General features: G+C 49.8%; 1 protein-coding gene across 4 annotated transcripts; it reads left to right on the top strand.

The window, feature by feature from the left end:
• The first annotated feature begins 30 nt into the window (after nt 1–30).
• LOC140000321 (protein N-terminal glutamine amidohydrolase-like) lies at nt 31–17,105 on the top strand. 4 transcript variants are annotated; one of them, XM_072030156.1, is made up of 6 exons: nt 31–258; nt 446–545; nt 1,305–1,355; nt 2,565–2,713; nt 3,059–3,183; nt 13,807–17,105. In XM_072030156.1, the coding sequence occupies exons 1-6, from the start codon at nt 182–184 to the stop codon at nt 13,857–13,859; spliced, it is 555 nt and encodes a 184-aa protein (XP_071886257.1). In that variant the 5' UTR covers nt 31–181; the 3' UTR covers nt 13,860–17,105. The 4 variants fall into 4 exon arrangements, with proteins under 4 accessions (XP_071886257.1, XP_071886255.1, XP_071886258.1 ...); XM_072030154.1 differs by lacking the exon at nt 13,807–17,105 and adding an exon at nt 11,928–12,231; XM_072030157.1 differs by lacking the exon at nt 13,807–17,105 and adding an exon at nt 10,456–11,864.
• The last annotated feature ends 6,402 nt before the right edge of the window (nt 17,106–23,507 follow it).

Raw genomic sequence — 23,507 nt, 5'->3', positions numbered from 1 at the left:
TTGCCGGCGGAGGGTTACAGGCGGCAGGCGCAGCACCGTTTGAGCCTTTTGGCGGGCGGGAAGCGGCGCGTGCCGCCCCCTCAGGCGGGCGCCGCCTCCTCACGGGCTCCGCGCCCGCCCTCAGGCGGCTCCCTCAGGAGCCCGGCCCCGTTCCCCAGCACGGGAAGTCTGCCCCCGGAGCATGGCGGAGCTGGATGAGGACCGGTACCGGCCGGCGGTGCCTCCCCGAGCCGCCTGCGCCTACACCGGCTGCTACTGGTAAGGGAGGCGCCTGAAAATGGCGGCCGGCGCCTGACTGGAGGCTGGCGGCACGCTGAGGGGGGGAGTTGAAAACGGAGCTAAAAACCCCGCAGGGAAACCTTCCCGGCCCGGTTTGGGTTGCTGGAAGTGAAGGTGAAAAGGGGATTGAAAAGAAAACGGTGCCGTCGACGGTTGTGTTTTGCAGTGAGGAAAACGTGTGGAAGCTGTGCGACTACATCAGGAGTCGGGGGGAGCGCCCTGTGGAGGAGTTCTACGCGGTTTTCATCTCCAACGAGAGGAGGATGGTGAGTGGGTGAGTTGTGCGCTCCGTGGGGGTGGTAAACCACAGGCGGGGGGAGGTGGGAGGCGCTTTAACTACCCCAGGCCTTTTAAGTACAGCCTGCGGTAGGTGAGTCTTGGCCCCAGGCCCCCCTGCAGCAGCTGAGAGGCACGCAGGCAGCAGCACCTGGGAGCATGAAGAATTTCATTTGTTTCTGGCCTCCAGACCCCACGCAGTATTTGCTCAAGACATCAAGGCAACACCAGAACCTGAGAAACAGTAAAAGGAAACAGCTCGACCTGCTGCACCAGAAGAGAGCCCTGCTCTCTCCTCTGGAAGCCCCAAGGATAAGGATACCCTCAGGGGAACAAAAGGTTCATGGCATTCTTTCCAAGCTTAAAAGAAGTTGCCCTAAAACAACAGATGAATCTTAATTAAAGGTTAAAGGTTGGGCTAGATGATCTTAAAGGTCTCTTCCAACCTGAATGTTTCTATGAATGTCCTTACCTGACACGCTTGGATTGTGGGAAGAAGGAATCACGGTGCCCCTAAGGGCTGTGGGATGATTTTTCCCTGTCATCCATCAAGTTAGGGGGAATATTACATTATATGGTCCAGAATAGCGTCCAGTTTAATGTTTCTGAAAGATAAAAACTGGAGCAAGCTTTCTGACAGCAGCACTGACACAAGCTGATGAAATGCAGAGTTTAGCAAAGAACTTACCCAAGCCGAAACTAATCTCTGTAAGTCAGGAGTGGTTTATGCCAAATTGCTTAACTTTCAGGTCCCGCTCTGGAAACAGAAGTCAGGGCATGGAGATGAGCCTGTTGTCTGGGTAAGGCCCTCTGTTCTTTCTTTGTCAGTATTTAAGTGCGTGCCTCTGCAGCTGAGGTCTGCAGGATCAGATGTGGGTAGTGTTAGATACCTCTGCTGGAATGAATTTAGGTTTATGTCCCCCCTGAGCATCAGGAAGCACTCTGTATGTGCCAGAGGTCCCTTCCGACCTCAGCCGTCCTGTAGTTCTGTATTAGTATTTATTATTCTTCTACAGCAGCCTAAATGCAACCCTTTTATTGTTCACAGGGAAATAGCAGTGAGATGGCCCATAAAACCACCAGGTGACAAAGCTTAGTTAGCATCGGTAAGAGTGCACAACAGTTCTGTGAAAATTACTGTCTGGTTTTGTTGGGGCCCGCCAGCTTTGTAGGATGTTAAATAGATGTCTTGTAACAAGCTGACGGGTGAAAATATCCATATAGGTCTGACATGGGATGGAAAAACGTGAGCAATACATGTCTTCAGGTGCCAGCTTGTATGTAAGCTCTTCCAGAGTTTTTGGCGTGTCGTTTAATGTAATGTAGTTCAGTAGTTGCCACTACAGAATTCCTTTTAAAGATGTGTAGTTATGGTTATACTGTATGGGAGGGAAAAAATCAATTTTGCGTGGCAATTTGTTTCAGAAATTCTGTTTTTTAAAAAAAAAAAATCTGTGAATTTCTGAAATTCTGTCCTTACAGAATCATTTTCTGGAAAATTATCAGTGTGTTTATATTGTACAAAAGGCTTGGCTTAAAAAGAGGTCCAAGTGTTATCGGGATGATCTGAGAAGGAATAGGAGTTAACAACAAGTATCTTCAATTTACTTTTTGGAAAACTGCAATGAATGTAAGTAACTAACACTGAAAATAGTAACTGGAGTTTCTCCAGCCCCCTGCCATACCCGTGTTTCCTACATGTTAAGGAATCAAAGATGTGGTATGAGGACTAGCGTACTCTTCAGGTTAGCTGCCCAGGCTGATATCAAAGAAGGCTACAAGTAACGGGGAGAATAGCAAGGCTTACCAAAAGGCACGAGGGCTGAGGCAGGCATTAGGAAACCTCTCTCCTGGTGCTGGAACATCACAGGCGTGATACCCGAGCATCAGAAAGCAGTCTCTAAAGAAGAGAAGCTGTAGCCTCAGCTTCCAGGAGGCTTTTTTTCTACTCCCTGTGCCGGTTTCTGGTTAACAACTGTTTAACTCCTGACAATTACCGTTCTTCCCAGGACTACCACGTTATCCTACTTCATGTTTCCAGTGGGGAGCAGAACTTCATTTATGATCTTGACACAGTGCTGCCATTCCCCTGTCCTTTTGACGTGTACAGCACGGAGGCCTTCAGGCTGGATGACAGCCTTCATCCTGAATTTCACAGGTGAGGACAAAAAAAAAAAGATGAAGAGCATGAATTTTATTTCATGAAGTCCAAGTTGAAGTTGTCTCTGTGGATATATACTGATAGAAGTCTTCTGTTATACTCCAAGAAACTCAATGCACTGCATTATTTTTCTAAAGCTCTTTAATTGCTGTTGTTTAATCATCAAAAGCCCTTCCTTGCTGATGTTTATTCTTAACAGCCCAGCAGCTTAGCCCAGTGTTTCTGAGTGGAGTATTTAACTAAGCTAAGGCTCCCTGGGAGGAAGAAAGGGCTCTTCTCCAGAGTGGCTAATGCAGCGTTATGTACATATATCTCTTGATACAATTGTGCATTGTTGTTTAGGAAAATCCGGATGATACGAGCAGATCTGTACCTGGAGACGTTTGCTTCGGACAGATCTCACATGAAAGATGCAGATGGGAAATGGCAGAAACCTCCTCCCTCGTACCCCTGCATTGAAACAGCAGGTGAGCTGGCAGGACTCCTTTTTCCTTTTAACAGAGTTGAATGATTCAGTCAGAGGTGGGTGCAATAAAAAAATGTGCTTTTGGACATGTGCTTTGGAAGCGTATCCAGCCAGCACAGTGTATGGGGACAAAATGGGGCTCTGCAGTGCTTGCCTTTTCCGAACATGTAAAGTGTAGCGTGCTTCCTGGCAGCTGCCACTGCTGTTATCAAACACGAACTGCTGGTCTTCAGAAACTGAGCAGAGAGTAAGAGGTATGAAATGTTGCAGTGGGGAGCTGAAACAGAGGCCAAGCAACCTGCCTAGGGTTGGAAAGGGAATTTTTAACACGGTGATTACCCCACTTTTTTTTATCACACGGCATTTCAGCTTACTCGAACCACGTGTTTGCCAAGCTGGCTAATGTTTGCCATGTGCTTATTCTCTCCTTTTCTTCCCAGATGGAGAGAAGTGTGGTGAAGTTTTGTTTTGGTGGAGTTTGTTGATGCTGTGCACGTTTGGTTTTGCTGCTTTTTTAATAATACAATGCTACCATATATTTCTGTTAGAGAAGGTGGGGTCAAAGGAACATGTCTTGTGTCTAGAGCCGAGTTTATTGTGGTTTTAAGCTACAGGCAAGTTAATTCACAGTTTTTGTGTTGCTTTCTAAGAAAGTTTGGCGTTTCACTTGGGTATAAATGAGTTACGAGTGGGGGCGGGAGCACAGGTACAGCCTTGTGAAGCATTTTTAGAAATTCCAGGCTATGAAACACCTGTCTCAGCCAGCCTCCAGGTCATCCTTGGGATGTTGGTAGGTAGCTAAAGATGCAGAGACTTTGATTGCTGCCGTACTTCATTCCTTAGCCTGTACCTTGCCAGGCTGGGAGGAGCATCCCCAGGTCATCCAGTCCAGACCCTGCTCAAAGCCGGTGCAATTAGACTGAGGGGCTTTAAGACTCTGTCTGGTCTAGCCTGGAACAACTCCAGGGACGGCCATTGCACCACCTCTCTGGGCACAGTGTTCCAATATTTGATCCCAGGCATGAATTCAATACAATTCCAGTATGCAACCAGAGTTTCCTGTGTTCCCACTCGAGTGCTTTGCTTCTTGTCCTGTTGCCAGCCACCTGGAAGGCTCTGAGTGCACCTGTGGTGATGTGCTCTTGTCTGGGCAGTCACCTGGGTGTTGCAGGGGACAGTGACTGCTTACCCTGCGCCCACCCAAGGTGGAGGATCGCTGGCTGGGTAGCTCTGGGATTGGGGTCAGAACAGGAGGAGACTCTGTCAGGTCTAGGACATGTCGTTCACACTGCCTTTTGCTCAGTGCAAGTTTCTCAGGCTTTGGTTTTGTTTTTCCTTTCCTCACCTGAGGCACCTCGTAATGGTGTGTGCTTCAATGTATGCACAGTCTTATCAGGCATAAAGCACCTGATTTCAAACTTGATAGGAAGCCAGGTGGCTGACCTTTGGTTAGTGTAAAACAGCCTGGGACATTGATGTTCATCCACGCCAAATGCCTTTATGGATAATTGCTTCCTCCCCACTTAGAGTACTCTCTTTGAAAGCACGACAGACACACAGTAGAGTCAGATCATGCTCCATTTTATTGCCCGAATAGCCTAACTTTTATAGAGAACTTAACAGGGGTGGACAGTGTTTCACACAAGATTATTGGTCAAAAGCACTCAGACAAACAACTGCAAGAAAACAACCCCACCTGCAAGAAAACAACCCCCTTGTGATTAGCAGTCACATAAACCTTGTCCTTGAAGCCAGCTACTGGTAACAATATTTTTCTGAGTTCCTCAATTGGGCGATGTGGGAACACTGTCATGGGAACTTCTCATAGTTGCCCTGGTAGCTTGGTTTGCTCAGCTACAGCAAGCCATGGGATTTTTGCTGTTTCAAGAAATCCCTCAACAATTCCCCCTTCTTCTTTTGAGCAAACCAAGCCCAACACAGCAGTTTTACAAGTGACTCTTTAGCTATACTTACAACACACAACGATGAATACCACCACCATAAACCAAATCCTTAATCCCCTTGTGACTAAACCCAGCAACCATCTACACCTTGTTTCAAACAAGTCAGTGAACCATTGATTGAAAGGATTGATACCATACTGAATCTTTCTCATATGCTCTTTCAGGAAAGTAATGGATTTGTGAATTGACTCATTATGATCAGAAAGGTTTAAACAGTACATTCCCTTAAAGTCCTCACACCCATTTCTTTGAGCCAAAAGCAAGATGTCAATAGCAGCTTGATCCTGTAAAAGCAGATGTCGCAGACTATTTTGATCTGGTAACATCTCCTCAAGTATCTCTGTCGTGGCATAGTCTTGCCTCTTGGCCCAGCATACCAATTTTTCTAAGTTGTTACGTGCGGCCGCAGATGCCACTCCAGGCACTGAAATTGCCAATGCCGCTCTAGCTGCAACCCCGCACAATTCAACATTATCATTGCAATCCGATGCAAGCAATGCCCATTTATGTCTGGTGATCTCACGCAACTGTAACAAGCTAGGAGCAAATACAATGAGTTTATCTAAGTAACATGGACATCTGATAGCATTTGCAGGGATACCTTGCCAGGCCCTATCCCCACAAATCAGAAGCACATCAGGAGGTAAGGCCAAAGCTGCACAATTGTTCCAAACACTGTAGTTGTTACCCCTTGTCTCCATGCTACAAACCCCTAAACCCTGCTTAGCAGCGTCATTGTAATCACAGGTGTTATTTGTGTTTTTGTACCAGTATGGCCCTTTCCCGGTTCCTGTAGCAGGATTCACCTGATAGCCACGGCTACGTTCACATTTGTAGCCACCTTTCGGGTTGATACAGATTTGACTACAGATACCAGGGTTTTGACATTCATCAATATCTCCACAGTTTCTCTTGTCTACAAACTCAAACCCAGCTGGACAGTCACATTCATGTATGTTGCATTCCTTCAGGGGCTCATCACCCCAGTCCTTGCAGTCTCTCTGCTGGTTACACACTTTGTTGATATCTATGCATTCTCCACTTCTGCACTTGAATTTGCCAGGTCCTGAGCACTGAATAACATCGTTACAGTTTGCTTCATCAGTGCCATCCAGACAGTCTCTCACACCACTGCACTGCCTTCTTCCGTGGACACAGTTCCCATCTTCACATCTGCACTGGTCTGGCCTGCAGGTCTGAGAAGGGCAGTTAATTTCATCACTTCCATCCTTGCAATCAGGATCTCTGTTACAGTCTTTTTCACCATCACATTTCCAGGACACCAGGATACACTGGGTTGACTGAGGACCACAGCTGATTTCATTTACCTGGCATGTTCTCATATAACACAGATCAGCAATCTCATCAGACCCATTTTCACAGTCCGGATCCCCATCACACTGCCATCTGTTTGGCACACACTGACCACTGTTGCACACAAAGTCAGATTCAGCACACGTCTTCTTCACACAAGCACTCTCATCACTGCCATCTGAGCAGTCTTCACATTTTGCTCTAGCACTGTCGGCAGCAGTGCACAGGCAGGTGAGGGCGAGCAGCAGGCAGAATGCCCCACAGCGCGGCAGTGCCTGCCGCCGCCCTGCACCTATGTCACTTATACTACTCCTATTACCCGTGCTAGTAGTGTCAGTGGCATCCTCCTGGTACCGTTTCTGTCTTTGCCGCCCCTTACTCTCCCCCTTTTCTTTTTGCCACTGACCATTCACCACAAATGGATGAGACACATGATTACTAGTTAGGAAAGAGAGTGTAACGTCTGCTATATGGCTGCAGGCAGTGCCAGCTGCAATCCTAGAAGCTGTTTGTGAACGAGCCTGCTGGTGGTCATTTGGCAGTGTAATCTGCGTCTCTGCACTCCTGCCCTGCAATAGAGCTAAATCGTCATTAATAGTCCGTAGAATGAGGCAACCCCATGGAATGTTATCCAGAAACATAGTTATAACACCGATCTGGGGACGAAGAGTCTTTTTTGCATTGCAAGATAAACCTCTTATAAAAAGAATGCCAAAGAGAAGCAGCACAGCCGCTGCTGCCTCCATGGTTACGTCAGACAGGCTGCAGGGTCCTGATGTCCGCCCCTCTGCTCTGTGCCGACTCGCCACACGGTGAGGGTCGGCTGCCGTTGTCCACTGATGCCTCTGGTCTCCCATAGCAACTCGATCTCGGATGTCCCGCATCGCACCGTGATCACGTCAATTTCCCGCGGCCCTCCGCAATTCCACGTCCCGCCGCAACTCCGTTTCCCGCGGCCCTCCGCAATTCCACGTCCCGCCGCAACTCTATTCCCCGCGGCCCTCCGCAATTCCACGTCTCGCCGCAACTCCGTTTCCCGCGGCCCTCCGCAATTCCACGTCTCGCCGCAACTCTTTTTCCCGCGGCCCTCCGCAATTCCACGTCCCGCCGCGACTCCGTTTACCCGCGGCCCTCCGCAATTCCACGTCCCGCCGCAAAAACCCCGTTTCCCACCGTTTTCACGCGTCTCTCAGCGGGAGTACCGCGTCTCACCGTGAGGCCTGTGTACCGTGTTTCCGGGCCGGTGTCCGGTCTGCTCAAGCGCCGGTCGGATGGGCGCTCCGAAGTCCCGACGGCGCTCCGATGTCCCGCGCCGCTCCGATGTCTCAGTCTCGGCGCTGTGACTCCGGCGCTGGTCCCCGGCGGCACTGGTCCCGGCGCCGCGCCGATGTCCCGGCGCCGCTGGTCCCGACGCCGCTGGTCTCCTGGTCTACCTGCGTTCGGATGTGCCGGCGCCGCTGGTGTCCCGCTGCGCTGCGATGTTTGCCCCGGCGCCGCTGCGATGTCCGTGCTCGGCTGCGATGTCTGCTCCGGTGCTGCAATGTCCTGCTCCTGTGCGATGCCTGTTCAGGTCCTGTTCAGGTCTCCCGCTGCGATGTCCTGTTCAGGCCCTGTTCAGGTCTCAGCCTGTTCGGGCGCCATATGTTGCAGGAAGCACGGCCGAAAGCACGACAGACACACAGTAGAGTCAGATCATGCTCCATTTTATTGCCCGAATAGCCTAACTTTTATAGAGAACTTAACAGGGGTGGACAGTGTTTCACACAAGATTATTGGTCAAAAGCACTCAGACAAACAACTGCAAGAAAACAACCCCACCTGCAAGAAAACAACCCCCTTGTGATTAGCAGTCACATAAACCTTGTCCTTGAAGCCAGCTACTGGTAACAATATTTTTCTGAGTTCCTCAATTGGGCGATGTGGGAACACTGTCATGGGAACTTCTCATAGTTGCCCTGGTAGCTTGGTTTGCTCAGCTACAGCAAGCCATGGGATTTTTGCTGTTTCAAGAAATCCCTCAACACCTCCCCACTTAGAGTACTCTCTTTTCCATGCTAATTTGTGTTTGTGGAAGATTAAATTGCTCGCTGCTGGTGTTAGAGGTGACTGTAATTTAACAGGTGGCGGAATTGATCACGTATATGGCTTTAGTGCCAATTTATTTGTGAGATCAGAGCATTACATTACTCCTTGAGGTTATATTGCTGTCATTTAGAGAAGCCAGAGTCATAAGCTCTTGAGAAGATGACTACAAAAGCTTATCAGTTACAAGGACTCATATTACATCTATTTGGTCTGTCTTTGATGCTAAACAAATGCTTGAAGACTGAAAAAAATAGCATAAATACATATTTTTTTTAATGTATGTGAGCATTGTACTGTTAAAAAGAAATGAGCTTGTGAACTTAGGGTATTTAAAGAAAATCAGCGCTCTGGTGCTGCTGCGTCTTAAAGGATGTTAGTTACACTCAACACACCCTGCTTCTCTTATCCAGTGGGGTTTTAAAGCTTTTAGTAAACTTAAAAAGATGGGAGGTTTTGTTCTTGATACTGAAATATTGCCTCTTCAGGGCAGAGCAGCTGCTGAGCCCAAATAGAGCACTTTGGGCAAGGAAATTCTGTAGCATTTAAGTCAAATGTAGGCCAAATAGGGTAATGTAAATACCCACTGTGGTGCTGGGACAAGGCACTGGGACCAGTGATGCCTTTTTATGAAGTTTACCAGGAAGTGTTAAAGGACTGTGAAATTCCTGTTGGAATTCAACCAATAAACTATCAGGAACCAGTGAAGCATTTTTTTTTCCTAATACTAACTCAAAAGGAATAATTCTTGTGTTGGAATAAGTCTTGTGTTGGCAGTGCTCTGGCCTCTGTTCCTCTGCTGCGGGTGCTCATCCTGCTTTTTTAAATAAAACTAAACAAGATCTGTTTTGAGGTGTGGATTCACCATTCTGGAGCTGGCTAGCCCAGCCTGGGGTTTTCTTTGAAGTCTTCCTCCTACAAATGAATGAGGTTTGATTCTGCATGGTTTAAGTCCCGATGAGATCAGCCCTCCTTGCTGCAAGCCTGTGTAAAATCCAGCTTGCACCCTGCAGTTACTCAGGTCTTACTGCTTCGATACAACTGGTAGCACCAGCTCCTAACGCTGAAAAGCCTCGCTTTGATTTTCAGTTCTCCCCAGGTGTTTGGCAGCACACAGGCAGAATGGATGTGTAAAGGCTTTTTGTTCTTTTTATTACTACTGAAATCCCTAGAAGCCATGAATTCTGGGGGTTTATTTCTGAAGAATGCAGATAGGGCAGCTGAGGAACTGTGTGGGTGCCGTGTGTGATGTGTTTCTGTAAAGGGGCAGTTGCTAGACAGGGCAGGCAGGTGGCTGCAGTTCCCTTCTGTACCTTCTCCACAAGGTAATGGCAGGATCCTAGCGGAAGGAAAGAAGGACTGATACAGATCTAAGCAGCTCATGCGTGCTATAACCTGATTCCCATTTGAAAATAAAACTGTTGTGAGAAACACCTCAAATAATTTTCTTCAGACAGGATCTTCTGTGAAGTTATTTTATTTGCGAGTGCAATGGCATGCGGCCTGTCAATCAGGAGCGCATTTCAGTAAACAAACCATAACCTTTTATTCGCTATTACCCGATGCCTGATCACCTCCCCTGTTTCCTCACTGAATCCTCTCTGGATTTATTCTTCATTCCCCCTCAGCCACTAGATGCCCTAAATATTTGGCTTCTCTTTTTCTATGAATTTTAATTTATTTTCCAATCCTTTCAAGCCCTGTTTTCCCAGAAATTCAAATAGCTTGTTAGTGCCTTCCTTCACAGCTGCTTTCTCCTGTCCTAACAATAACAGATCATCCACATATTGTTACAGCAACACCCTCTTTGGAGGTTGGAATTACTCCAAAAACTCCTGTTGGCAGATGCCACAGGTATCGTGGCTGTTAGGCTGTGCACTATCAGATGGCGTTTTTGTTTTGTCCCTGCTCAGGGCAAAAGTGTCAGACTTGATCAAAAAAGAAATGAAAACGTGCACGGATCTCGGAATGCACCAGGTGGGTCTCACGGACTGTAAACAAAGTGAGTTTGGGCAAAGAGGAAGCCTTAGCTCTGTGCGTGCCCAAATGCAGACTAGTGTAACACCTACAGCATCAGAGGAGGACTGTGAGCGTGTTGTAAATCTTAAAAATAAACAGGAGATTTTTCATTATTATTTTTTGCCACTTTTTATCTGCTTCAGAAAAAGGCTTTTGTGGTGGTCTGTTTTTGCGGAGCTGTTGGCTAAAGCTGTAAGGTCTCACATAAGTGCACAGCCTTTAGATGTGACACGTGAATAACAAGGATGACAAAGGGGGACTTCTGTCTCCTGAACCAAAGGAGATGGGAGAGCACTACAGGCAGTTACATGGCTCTCATACTGCTTTAGTGCCACCTACTGACTGGTCTTTAGACCATCTGCTCTTCGCGGGACGGTGAAGCTTGTTTCTTCTTCTTGCTTGCCTGTTACAACAGGTTTTGCTCTCATTAAACTCCTGATGCACTGTGTTATGCCCTGCCACCACCCTCCTGACTGTCAGAGACTGTTTCCCTTCCTACAGACAGTGTGACAGCAGCTCCCAAGTTGCTAACAGCAGCTGCTTTGGTTGTGACTCTGCTGGAACAATCCCCCTTGGGCTTCTTCACCATTCGCAGAACATTTTAATTAAATTATTCTTCTGCTATGCTCAGTGCACATAAAGCAGGGACTTGTTTATCTTTCAGATCTTAAACTACACGAGTAATCACATTAATTGTAAAATAAAAGCATCTGAGAGGAAAAGACAAGCTGGGGACTGGAAAACAAGCTTACCAGGCTACCTGCATGCTGGAACTGTTATCCTCTGCTGGTTGTTCTTGAGTTCCAACAGAAAATTGCTGGGCTTGTGCTATTTTAAATCCCCACGTAGTCGAGTAGAAAGTGGCCTTGTGCTGGCACTTGTGGCAGCAGTGGGACTGTGGTTGAGAGAGTTTTTGATGTTCAGTACCCAAAGGGGCTGACAAGGAAAAGGTCAAGTTAGGGGCCAGACCTTGCAGGTGCTGAGAGCTGGGGCTCAGAAAATCCCAAAGCTGTGCTGCGGTGTAGATATGGTGCAAACAAGAGGGCTGCAGGGGCTGCGTGTTGGCTGGGACTGCTGGGTATGGGATTCCCAAACGTTGTCTTCCCTTCCTCGCTTACACTATCTGTAATGGTGAGCCTAATTACACAGGCTTTTTGCAGCTGGAGCAAATTCCATTTCTATGGAATTTGGTTCTGGTGGCTCTGTATGGTCTGCAGAGCTGTTGGACTGCTGCTCAGCAAGCGTGCTGTGAGCTGCTCTGAGTTATACTTTCAAACAGTTTTTCTTGGGATTTTCATGGTAGCTGTATGTGCTACAGAAGCTGAATCGGGAACTCTGACATTTCACTTCTCTGCTCTTGTTTTAGATTCCAAGATGAACTTGGATGATTTCATCAGTATGAATCCCAAAGTGGGCTGGGGCTCAGTGCTGCCCTTATCGGACTTTGTGCGCCAGTTTGGCAGACAGACTCATCTCAGCTGCTCCGTGAAAGCACAGTGAAGTAAAGAAGCTCTTTCTGCTGCAGGTTGCAGGTGGTTTGATTTGTTTTGCTGCTCTTACATTGTATTTATGAATGGTTTACATTTCTTTATATGGAATAAGCGTTTGGGCAAATACAGTACCCAGGGTACACTGAACTGAATAAAGTCTTTTATTTTTATTACAAAAGAGTCAACTTCTTTTTTTTTAATAAATCAGATCAGAGGTTGACATCCCACCATAAACGTGTTGCTCTGTTGTAAACAGAGGCCACCCTTGCAGCTCCCCCCACTACCAAAACCTCGCCACATAAACCCAGCACCTGGGTGTCACTCAGCAGAGCCATTGAGCTGTAGAACATCAGGTTGTCATCCCTCCAGACATGAGTTTGCTCCTTGATTAAACTACTGAGCTACCATCCTGAGCTGGTTCCTGGTGGCTGAAATCCATGGCACGCTCCCTTTAGTGAGACTCAGATAAGAGAATTTGCCACGTTTGGTCTAATTTCAGGATCAAGGCTGTTAAGGAGAACAGAGACAACCATTATTCAGAATGTAGAAGTTAAAAATCAGCATGAAGAAACGTTCCTTTTTCTCTTTACTCACTCTTTAGCTTGTCCTTTCCCACAGAGAAGTCCTGACTTTCTGTAGTCCATTCCTATTACAGTATTTATGTGCTGAGAGTCCCCGTGCGGTGGCTTTTTGGACTCGGTCACCCCTGAATTAGGCATTGAACAAACAGAAAAAAGTTCCTCACAGTCCCACTCTCTCCTGGCTTCTCTGTGCTGGTGGTCACTGGAAATTCTCCAGTAACCCAACACTACAACATTTGCTACTGAAAATGTTAGGGCAAGGCCCTGACAGCCTGACATCCACGCTGGGGTCACCCTGTCCCACGGGTCGGTCCTCTCACTTCCACCAAACTATGGATGCAGTGAGCTGGGATGGGACAGAAGACCCATGTCTGTCCTGCCTCTTTCTCCTCTGCTGCTTCCTTTTTGTTAAGAATATCATTTATTCAATTCAACCTCTTTTACGTGCCTGTTTGGGACCTTAGGGGAAAAAAAAAAGCTCTATTTTTCTGACACACATTTTCTCGGTTGGTGCATTTCTGCAGGCCCGTCTCGTGGAAATAAAATTTTTCAGTTGGCCAGCAGAGAGAGCAGTCAGCACGCAGCAAGCGTGCGGCCAGCTCCCTGCTGGCACGGTGTGCCAGGAGCTGTTACAGCTCAAAACAAATCATCCCACAGCGGCGCAGAGGTGATCTGTGTCTCACAGGGTTGGGGCACCGGGTTTCGTGTTGCCCTTGTCAGCCTGAGCCCCTGAGGGCATCGAGGAGCGTGCCAAGGCCTTCAAACCAAGCCTTTGGATCGAACCAGCGTTTGTAATTCCTACTGAAATGGGTGCGTGGCACTTGAGGATGTCAAACTAATCGATATATGGGTTTTGGGGGCTAAATTTAGGCACCCGGGAGGCTGCAATCCGATCTGCACCATTAAGTAGAGCAGCTGGGAGGCACCGGGCTGCACTCGTATGAATCAGATTCCAGGATCAGAGCCCGGGTCGGAACATTTTGGCCTGTGGGGCCCTTCCCTGCTCGCCCGCTCGGCGTCATCCAGCCAGGACCTCATGCGTGCTGTGAAACCATCTGCTGTGAAAACGGTCAGCTCTAGGGTCTGCTTTTCCCTTGTTAGGATGAATTGGGCCGAATTTCCCCGTTTTACGGTGCCGTGAGGTTGTTTTCTCCTTTTCCCCTTGCCTTTCCAGCAAACGCGGGTGGTGGGTTGAAGGACACTGCAAGGAGCAGGCAGGAGGTGTGAAAACCCCGCCGGGTCATTGCCGTAGCCCCCAGCAGCTGAGCACCTGCCTCCACCTTTTGTGGGGTTGCCCTCTTAGGGCACTTAGGATTCGCAGGCTCGGGGAATCTCAACGTGAAACCCATCTCCACGTCCGCCTGCGGTAATTTCCTGCTCAGAAATTGGAGGGAGCAAGCGCCGGTGATTTTCTTCTCCCTCCTGGCTTCCCCCGTGCTGGCCCAGCCGAGGTCAAGGTGAATGAGGCATACCCGGGGAGTGTCCGGAGGCATCCGCGCAGCTTTGCTCAGCAGCTGCCTGCGCCCTTGCCCCTGGAGCTCGGCGAAGATCTGAGCGAAGCTTTTTTGTCATCATGGTGTCAGCAGAGGAGCACTTGCTGGAAGGGCAGCCTCTCAAAGCACAGCTGCAGCAGCGGTTCTGGAAAATCTCCCCGGTTTGACCTAAGATAAACAAATATGGCAGCTGAAGCATCCTCAATGTTTCCTTATTCTTACAGTAGGAAATACCTTGGATGCTGAGGGCGGCTAAAACAAATCTTGCCTACTTATCTAAGGCCTCTGGCAAGTCCCTGAGTTTCTGGGGGAGCTAAGCCGCTTCCCATGCGGGAGGCACACAGAGCTCGGGTTCGTGCCGCCGAAAATCAGCACGCAAAGGACCTGAGCTGTGGACCGGTGCTCGCCAGGCCCGAGGGAGGTGGCATTGCTGGGTGTGATGAGCAGGGTGTTTCCAGCAGGCCAGATTCCTGACATTACATGACTTACAAGCAGGAAATGCTCATTTGGCTCCCTCCAACGTCATACCTGCCTTCCCATGCAGGGCTATATCTGGAAGCCAAACACTGCAATAAGGCAGGAATCATTACATGTTACATTTTTTTTTTTTTTTTAACCAGCCTACACGGTAAGAATATGGTAGTTAGCTCAGCCTTCCCCTCTTCCGAGTGTGTAATTGTGGTGGCACGCTTCCCACCGCCTTGGCATGGCTGGTCGGGTGGCAGAGCACCAGCTTCACACTCGGAGCCCTCCAGAAAAACCACTCTGCCACGGCTTTTAATAATTTAGCTGTAAAACCTCCCTCCGCTGCCATGGCTTCCGACTTGCAGAGGGGAACAAGGGTTTCCAGCCCGTGCTTATAGCTCCTGTAATCAGTAAGGCCACTTATACTGTACTCATGCACTCATCACAGAGTGTTTTGCTGTATGAAATGGTCGTGGTTATATTTATCCCCGTGCAAAAACAGTCATCACAAACTCGGGCGGCAACGTTCGGCGTGTTTTGCCCTTGCTGTGTGCTGCTGTTTCTTCAGCAAACGGAGCGTCTACCAGCCCGAGCCACGCTCCTAGCACAAAAACCCCAGCCTGCTGTACGTCAGGAACCCCTCTGGTGTTTTTCTCTACTTGTTTTTTTTTTGTCTCATGTGAAGTAAACACAACTATTTAGTAAACTTTGCTCAGCTGCTACCTCGGTACGAATACGAGGCGATGCCAGCACAGTCCACAGGGTTCTATTAGTAGAGCTGAAAGCCGAGTTTGATCCGTTCTGCCAGAGGTACTAAAAATACCTTCTAATATGCTAAGGTATGTGTCTAGCCAGAAGATGTTTTCAAACGCCTTGTTCCAGGGAGCTGCTATGCAGTAAACGGAGCCCGAGCAGCTCAGTCCTGAGGTGCAGAGGAAGAAGAGAAGAGGAAGGCCAAGTGCCTCCAGCCTGGCTCTAGACCAGGGGTAGCAGCACCATGTTCCCCCCACGTTGGTCCCAGCAGCAGGGTGGGAAGAGGGGACCTGGAGGGGGTTACAGTGCCCTACCTGCCATATGAACCAGTGGTGTTTTACTGGGAGGAATTAGATGCTTAATCCCTCATTCATGCCTTTCTCTGTTGCCTCTGCACTGCTTGGCATGGCAGCTGGGAGAAATGGGCTGGGACTGCCTTCCTCCACCAGTGTCCTGCTCCAAGAGACTTTGAGGGTTTACACGTGCTCATGGAGAGGGACTAAAATGAAGGCCCTCAGAAAACCTGTGTCCTTTTCTGTTCAGATTTCCACCTTCTCTGGAAATCAAATGCTGTTTCTGGTTGCTTTAGACAGTCTGGCAGGGTGTACTTACCTCCAGCAGAATACATTCGTGAAAAAGACAAGTTCGTGATTAATGCAGGAAGATTTCTTCCCCACCACAGTATGAGCCACGTCTTAAAACCTTTCGTTCAAGAAAAGCTGCTGCTGACAAGAAATTACTGACCTCCATTACTCATGCTGCAGCGCCCAGCATCTAAAGGTCATCTATTAATTATTTGCACGTAATGTGTGTGCATGTGCCCTTATCGCTCCCATGGGCAGTTGGCACCTCCTGAGAAATGCTCACACCTTGGCTGCTGCTGCCTGGCAACATTTACGGGATTTTGGGCCAAAATTTGCAGCGCTGTTAGTCATTTTAACTCTCATTGTCACCCCATCACATAGCCCTTTGGAAACGTTTCAAGATTATTTTTTTTTCCATGCCAAAGTTTGGTTCCTTTAGGAAGACGACCTGGCAGTGGAAACACTGACAAAAGCACAGGCTAATGCTGTGTTGCTTAACATCCTTTCTTTAGACTGCTCCATCAGGGGGAGTTGCTTGTTTGGTGTTCGGTTTTGCTGTTTTTGTTTTGGATGGCACTAAAGAAGCCATAAAATTAGCTACAGTACTGCTTCAGGGATTTGCACACTTCAGCCACATCTGCCTTCAAAATAAGAAGAGGATCACTGTAAAATGAAGGACAGGAATGGCGCTAACCCTGCTGCCACCAGTCGGGCAGGGCAGGCTGGTGGCAGGGCAAGGCCTCGCCGCTATGCCTCGGGGACAGGGCTTTCTGGCAGGCTGACAGCATGCACAGGGACATTTGGCTCAGGCAAAACATTTCAAACGAGGGGGATGAGGAGCATGAGATAAACGGTGTCCCATCCTGTATTGTAGCAGAGGCACTGCCCTGCTGCCCGCTGGGGCCAGCAAGGCCTTGGGCTTTCCTGAAGGCTCAAGCAAGGGAAATTTGCATTTTCAGGGTTTCTTTCTCAAATAAAGACGAACTGAATTCACAAATACTAAAAAACCTTGAGGCTCTAGCCTGAGGAGAAGGGGTTTAAAGTGCCCAGGTGTGTTACAAACTGCGAGGCCTAGCACTGAGCGCGCAGAGGCCGTGCTACCTGCAGCTCTGCTCTCTGTGTGTGTGTGTGAGAAAAGAGTTACCCAGCCTCTTTTCCTTCAAATGTTCACAAGAAGCAGGGAATAAAAAAACACAACTGTAATACACAATAAATGTCTGTTCATTGTCTTTTGTATTATAAAAACAAGGAGTTCCGTTTGAGGAGCGGGAGTTGCGAAAACTCCCTGCTGAAGTAAGGAGCTGTATAATGCTTGGCTAGACACTATGAAAGTTCTTTTGCTTAATGTAACAAAAAAGAGAACCCCCTCCCCTTCTCTCCTTCTGCATCTCAGTTGCCTCTTTTGTTCAAAGACCCTGCTGCAAAGCTCATGTAACCATCTCCTGATAAGTTGCTCAACTAGTGTATCAACATCCTGCCTTCCTGTCTCACGCTGGCCCAACATGACCAAATTAAAAAAAAAAAAAAAAAAAGAAGTTGAACCACAACGCCGAGGAAGACTATGGCCTTCATCTTCACAACCACCAGAGGGACAGAGACGACCCCCTAGCAACAGTGTGCGCAGTCGCAAAATATACCAGGATGTGCTGCGTAATCCCGGAACTGCCAAGATATAAAAAGGGACCCTGGCGGGGGTGAGGTGCGCGCCGTTGGTGGAGCCGAGACTCCACGGCCGCCCAGCGATGATTTGCTTGCTGTTTCTTACTCAATAACTTCCTTCCTATTATTAATGCAATGCTCTCTGAAAACTAATTAAGGGGGCAACTTATAACACTGCGGAGCTCTGCTTGGGCATGGCTAGTGCGGCTGGTGGCGAAAGTGGGGTGGCTGGCGGGCAGCCTGCGATGGCAACCGATTGCGTTGCCCTTCACGGGCACCAGGCCTTGCAGCTGCCCCTGAGCAGCTCCTCTGGGAAGGATCCAGCGCTGAAGCATCTCACAGTGCTGTGAGCTCCCTTCACATCAGCCATGCTAATGCTGAAATTCCTCCTGCCCTCCTCCCTGCCAGGCGTCCAGCCAGGTGCAGGAGCACTCCATCTGCCTCTTCCAAGCCGTAGTGGAGGCTGTGCTGCGGCAAAGGAAGAAGAAAATGAAGAGGACAGTGCACAGGAGCCTTCTCCCACTCTACTTTCACATGAGAGACCAGAGTGAGAGCGTAGCAAAGGTACAGATCTCAGAGCTGAGCAGTTACGTGGGCAAGGCTGTGCCGACACCACAGGGTTGCTCTGGGGGATCTCTGGCCGGCAGCATGAGCTGCCTCCGATGGTGGCTGTCCCGTGGCCTTGCCTTGGCCACTGAACCCAGTGCACGCTGCCCCCCACCACAGCCTCCCATAACGCGCTGGGAAAGGCTCGCAGCCCTGCCAAGAGGAGGGGACAGAGGGTCTCCTTCCCAAGGCTGTGCTGCTACCTCCCAACCTCTGCTGCTCCGCAGGCCTCTGGGGAAGCTCTCGCCGTGGCTGCAGAGTTTCTGCGACGCAAGGAGCTCAAGCGCTTGGCCCAGACAGAACAGACGTGGAGGATTGGGGAGTGCTTGGTAAGGACCCATCTTGGTTTGCCCCAGCTGGGCAAACATGCCCGGCCAGAGCCTGCTGCCTGCAGCCGCATCCTCGCTCCCTTCCTGCCAGCACAGAGCCCCAGGGGGCTGTTCTGCAGGCCCCTCTGCCCTCCCTGCCCCCAGGATGCTGGAGGAGACCCTGGAGAGGGTGTGCAAGCCCCGTGACCCTGCGTTCTCTCTCTCTCCAGCTGCAGCAGGACAGAGGCAGAGTAGAAGAATACCTGCAGCAGAGCCAGCCCTACCTGCAGGCCACTCAGACCAACTTGCGACTTGAGGCCGTCAGATTCATTGGTGAGCCCAGCCCCTGGGTCCCTCTTGGGGCAGCCTTTGGCAGCCCCAGGCACAGCCCTGTTGCCCCCAGAGCCCCCCGACTGGGCCCTTGCTCCAGGGTGCAGGAGGGGGCACAGCCTGGCTGGCCAGGCCAGGGGCTGCGCTGCTGGGAGCGTGCTGGGGAGTGGGGCTCTGATGGGATCTCTGTGCCTAGGTCTTGCTGCGCGCTACTGCAAGGACCAGAGCGAGGAGAAGCTGAATGAAATCCTCAGCGGTGAGTGAGGGCAGTGGGGGGTGTGCTAGGGCTGGGGGGACAGCGGCAGAGGCCCCCGTGCCTTGCCCTGCTCCAGGGAAATGCTTCGGGGCGGAGGAGCAATGCAGCCATAGGAACGAGGGAGAGGAGACGGGGTAGCCCGTGGTGTCAGGGAATGGCCTCCCAGCCTGGAGCTGGGCAGTGCCGCTGAAAGGGTTGAGTGTCCCTGAGGAAGAGTCAGGGGAAAGGGCAGTAAGGCTGACAGAAGGTGGGAGCCTGTTGTAGAGCACGCAACCTGGATGAAGAGGGAGATGAAACTGCCTCTTCCTGGCCTGGGGAAGAGTCGAGTGGGGCTGGCATGGTCTGCAGGGGATGCCTGGGGATCTCTGCAAGGAGTGGGTTTTCATCTCTGCTCTTCTTTCTTTTGCAGCCCTCCAGCCTTTATGTAACGACCCGAATCCCACGGTCCGTTACACGACAGTTCAAACCACCAAGATCCTGACGTCAAGGCGTTACAGAATGTCAGAACTGCTATCTCGACTGCTGTGCTGCTGTTAGCCCCGCAGCAGTCCCCAAAACCCTTTTGTAAATATTACTATAAATCTTTAAATATTACCCATTTTATAAGTATGACTAAATTCAGATCGAGTTGAGACTTCATTTGTAACAAGCCTAACGTTCAGCTCTCCAGGAGTAGACCCAATCTTCCAAGTTCCTGTTATGGGTCCCTTTTCTCCTGACCCATCCTGGAACCTTCAAAGAATTTCTGAATCCCTGGAACCCTCTAAAAGCTTCCGAATCCCTGGCTGTGCCTGTATCTAGAGGTGTCTAGCAAGTGGTTAACCCACCCAGTGCCTCCAAATATTGCTTAGAGGCCCCAGCACCCTCCCAGTGCCCCCCAGTGTTGCCCAGAGCCCCCCAGCACCCTCCCAGTGCCCCCGAGTAATGCCTATGGACCTTCAGTACTCTCCCTGTGCCCCCCCAGTATTGCTCAGAGCCCCCCAGCACCCTCCCAGTGCCCCCCAGTGCTGTCTTCAGCCCCCTCAATTCTGTTCCAGTGTGCCCCAGTAATGCCTGGAGACCCCCCCAATTCCCTCCCAGTGACCCTAGCGCTGTCCTGAGTGTCCCCAGTTCCCTCCCAATGCGTCCCAGTGTTGCTTAGAGCCCACCAGCACCCTCCCAGTGCCCCCCCCCAGTAATGCCTGCGGATCTTCAGCTCTCTTCCAGCGCCCCCCAGTGTCGCTCAGAGCTTCCCAGCACTCTCCCAGTGCCCTTCAGTAATGCCCAGAGACCTCCTGTAGGCATTACTGGTGGGCACTGGGAGAACACTGAGGGGCTCTAGACAGCAATGTGGGGCACTGGGGTGTTATTGAGGGGCTCTGTGCAGTACTGGGGGGCACTGGGAGAGTACTGGGGGCTCTAGCTACTTCTAGGTGGGTACTGGTGGCTCAGGGGAGCACTGGGAGGGTACTGGGTGGTCTCCAGGCAGTGCTGGGAGGCACTGGGAAGGAATTGGTATGCTCTGGGCATCACTTGGGGATGCTGGGAGGGTACTGGGATGCACTAGATGCGTACACTGGGGACTCTGGGGAGCACTGGGAGGAACTGTGAGCACACTGGGGCACGGGGGCCAGCACTGGGGGTTACTGGGAGGGTACTGGTGACCTCTGGGCAGAACTGGGGGACACTGGGAGGGAGCAGGGGGGTCTCTAGGCATTACTGGGGGTCACTGGGAGGGTGCTTGGGGACTCTGAGCAATACTGGGGGGAACTGGGAGAGAACTGGGGGCACTCAGGACAGAACTAGGGGGCACTGGGAGGGAACCAGGCATCTCCAGACATTACTGAGTGGCACTGGAACAGAACTGGGGGGGCTAAAGACAGCACTGGGGAGCACTGGGAAGGTATTAGGGGTCTCCAGGCATTACTGGGGGCACTGGGAAGGAGCTGGGCATCTTCAGGCATTAGTCATTCAGTCATGCAGATGCCCACGTGCCCAAGAGTCACGCTACTGAAGAACATCAGAACAACGAAGAAGTGGATCGAGCTTCGAAAATCAAAGTGGCTCAGGTGGACCTGGACTGGGAACGTGAGGGTGAGCTGTTTGTAGCCCGATGGGCCCATGAAACATTAGGACATCTGGGGAGGGATGCCACTTACAGATGGGCTCGTGATCGAGGGGTGGACTTGACCATTGAGGCCATCACACAGGTTACCCATGAGTGTGAGACCTGTGCTGCAATCGAGAAAGCCACGAAAGTAAAATCTCCCTGGAACAGGGGGAGATGGCTAGGGTTTCAATATGGTGAGGCCTTGCAGATTGACTATATTGGACCACTCCCAAAAACTCGCTAAGGCAAACGGTACATACTCAGCATGGTAGAAGCAACTACTGGGTGGCTGGAAACGTACCCTGTAAACCACACCACGGCCCGAAACACTGTCTAGGGCCTGGAAAGACAAGTATTGTGGCGTCATGGTACACCAGAGAGAATTGAGTCTGACAATGGGAGTCATTTCTGAAACAATCCTTTTACCTTCTGGGCCAAGAGGCATGGTGTTGAGTGGGTGTAGCACATCCCTTATCAAACGCAAGCTTCTGGGAAGGTTGAGAGGTACCATGGACTGTTAAAAACTATGTAAAAAAAATGATTGTGATTAGTATTGGACTGGCAATGACATCAATGAATATGAAAGGGAAAAAGCAGGGGACTTTTCTGTCACCCTCGCTTAAAATTTCTTTATTGGGATGGATTTAGGACAGCTGTGCTCGGGATGGTTTAGTGGGGACTGTTAGTGTTAGGTCAGAGGTTGGACTCGATCATCTTGAGGTCTCTTCCAACCTAGAAATTCTGTGAAATTCTGTGATTCTCTTACGAGCATTAGGTGCTGGGACGTGGAAACAATGGGACACAAATCTACCAGAAGCCACTTGGCTAGTTAACAATAGGGGGTCTGACAGCCGTGCTGGTCCTGCTGAAACAAAACCCCTACACACTGTGAAAGGAGCTAAAGTTCCCGTAGTGCATGTAGGAAGGTGGATGGGGAAGGCAGTGTGGGTTGCTCCTGCCTCGAGAAAAGGCAAACCCACTCGTGGGATTGTCTTCGCCCAAGGACCGGGTGTGGTGGTTTTACCGTGCTGGGCAGCTAAACCCCATAAACGCTCTCTCACTCCCCCTCCTTTAGATGAGGAGGGGGAGAAGTAAAGCAAAGAACAACTCACGGGTTGAGATAAGGATAATTTAATTAAAGGGAAATAATTATAATAATTAAATAAAGACTACCATGAACTAAACAATTTAACTAAGGGAAAATAAAAGGGAAAGGGGAAAAGGGAGGGGAAAAGGGAAAATAAAAAGAAGGGAGGAAAACAAACAAACAAAATAAATGAAGGCTATATGGAAGTGCAGAGGAAAGAAATTATTCTCTACTTCCCACAAATGAGCGATGATTGACCACGTCCTTGAAGCAAGGCCTCAACGCACGCAGCCGGTGTTCGAGAGGAGGACCGACGTCTTCCAAACGAGAGCCCACCCCTCCCCTCTTCTTCCTGTTTCCACCTTTTATTGCTGAGTGTGACATCACATGGTATGGAATATCCCTTTGATCGGTTTAGGTCAGCTGCCCTAGTGATGTTTCTCTCCTCACTTTTCGCCCATCCCCTAGGAGGGTTAGAGAAAGGCCCAATACTGTGCCACTGCTGCTCAGCAGTAGACACAACACTGGTGTGTTAACACTGCTGTTCCAGCTACAAGTGCAGAGTACGGCACTGTATGGGCTGCTGCCGGGAAAGTTACCATCCCAGCCAGACCCAGTACAACCGCCACCCCTTATTCCATAACATTTGTGTCACACTCAGATCCCCATACTTTAGCATACAAGCATTCTCATCATTATTCCTTGTCCTTTAACAGGACAAGGATTTAACAGGACAGGATTAATAGGCAGGTGTATCTTCTCATTCCATAGGTCTTTCTTGGAAAATGTTCATAAGAACTGTTGATGATTAGGTCTTCATCTGCCAAAGTGGCCACTCAAGGCAGGTGGAGTTGGATGTCTGGACACGAGCACCAGCTTAGCTCAAGTCCTTGTTGCACTTCCCGGCTCCTTGCAACGTTGACCTGTCGTTGATCCTACAGCATCTTCCTACAACATCTAACTTAGATTATAGATTAGTTTTCTCTAATCCGGCCCGGTCGGATTCAGAGTACTGAACCAGTCGGACGTTCACCAAAAACACATTAACTGTCTGGGGGTCCGTTCAGACATTCACCAAAAACGCATTAACCGTCTGGGGGTCCATTCAGACATTCACCAAAAACGCATTAACCGTCTGGGGGTCTGGTTAGATTCAGAACACTGAACTATCACGGATAACCACCCTCACCCTAGTTGCACTTAATGAGAGCTATCACAATGCAATCAAGTGTGGGTTATTACAGC

Source organism: Anas platyrhynchos, chromosome 33, assembly GCF_047663525.1.
Source record: "Anas platyrhynchos isolate ZD024472 breed Pekin duck chromosome 33, IASCAAS_PekinDuck_T2T, whole genome shotgun sequence".
NCBI lineage: Eukaryota > Metazoa > Chordata > Aves > Anseriformes > Anatidae > Anas > Anas platyrhynchos.
Note: the sequence above shows the minus strand (reverse complement) of the source record. Positions and strands in the feature narration are given on the sequence as shown.

Coding starts and splice junctions, on each gene's coding strand:
- LOC140000321 (XM_072030154.1), top strand. CDS start 182: ATGGCGGAGCTGGATGAGGACCGGTACCGGCCGGCGGTGCCTCCCCGA. Junction 259..445: donor GCCTACACCGGCTGCTACTG/GTAAGGGAGGCG, acceptor TGTGTTTTGCAG/TGAGGAAAACGTGTGGAAGC. Junction 546..1,304: donor TCTCCAACGAGAGGAGGATG/GTGAGTGGGTGA, acceptor CTTAACTTTCAG/GTCCCGCTCTGGAAACAGAA.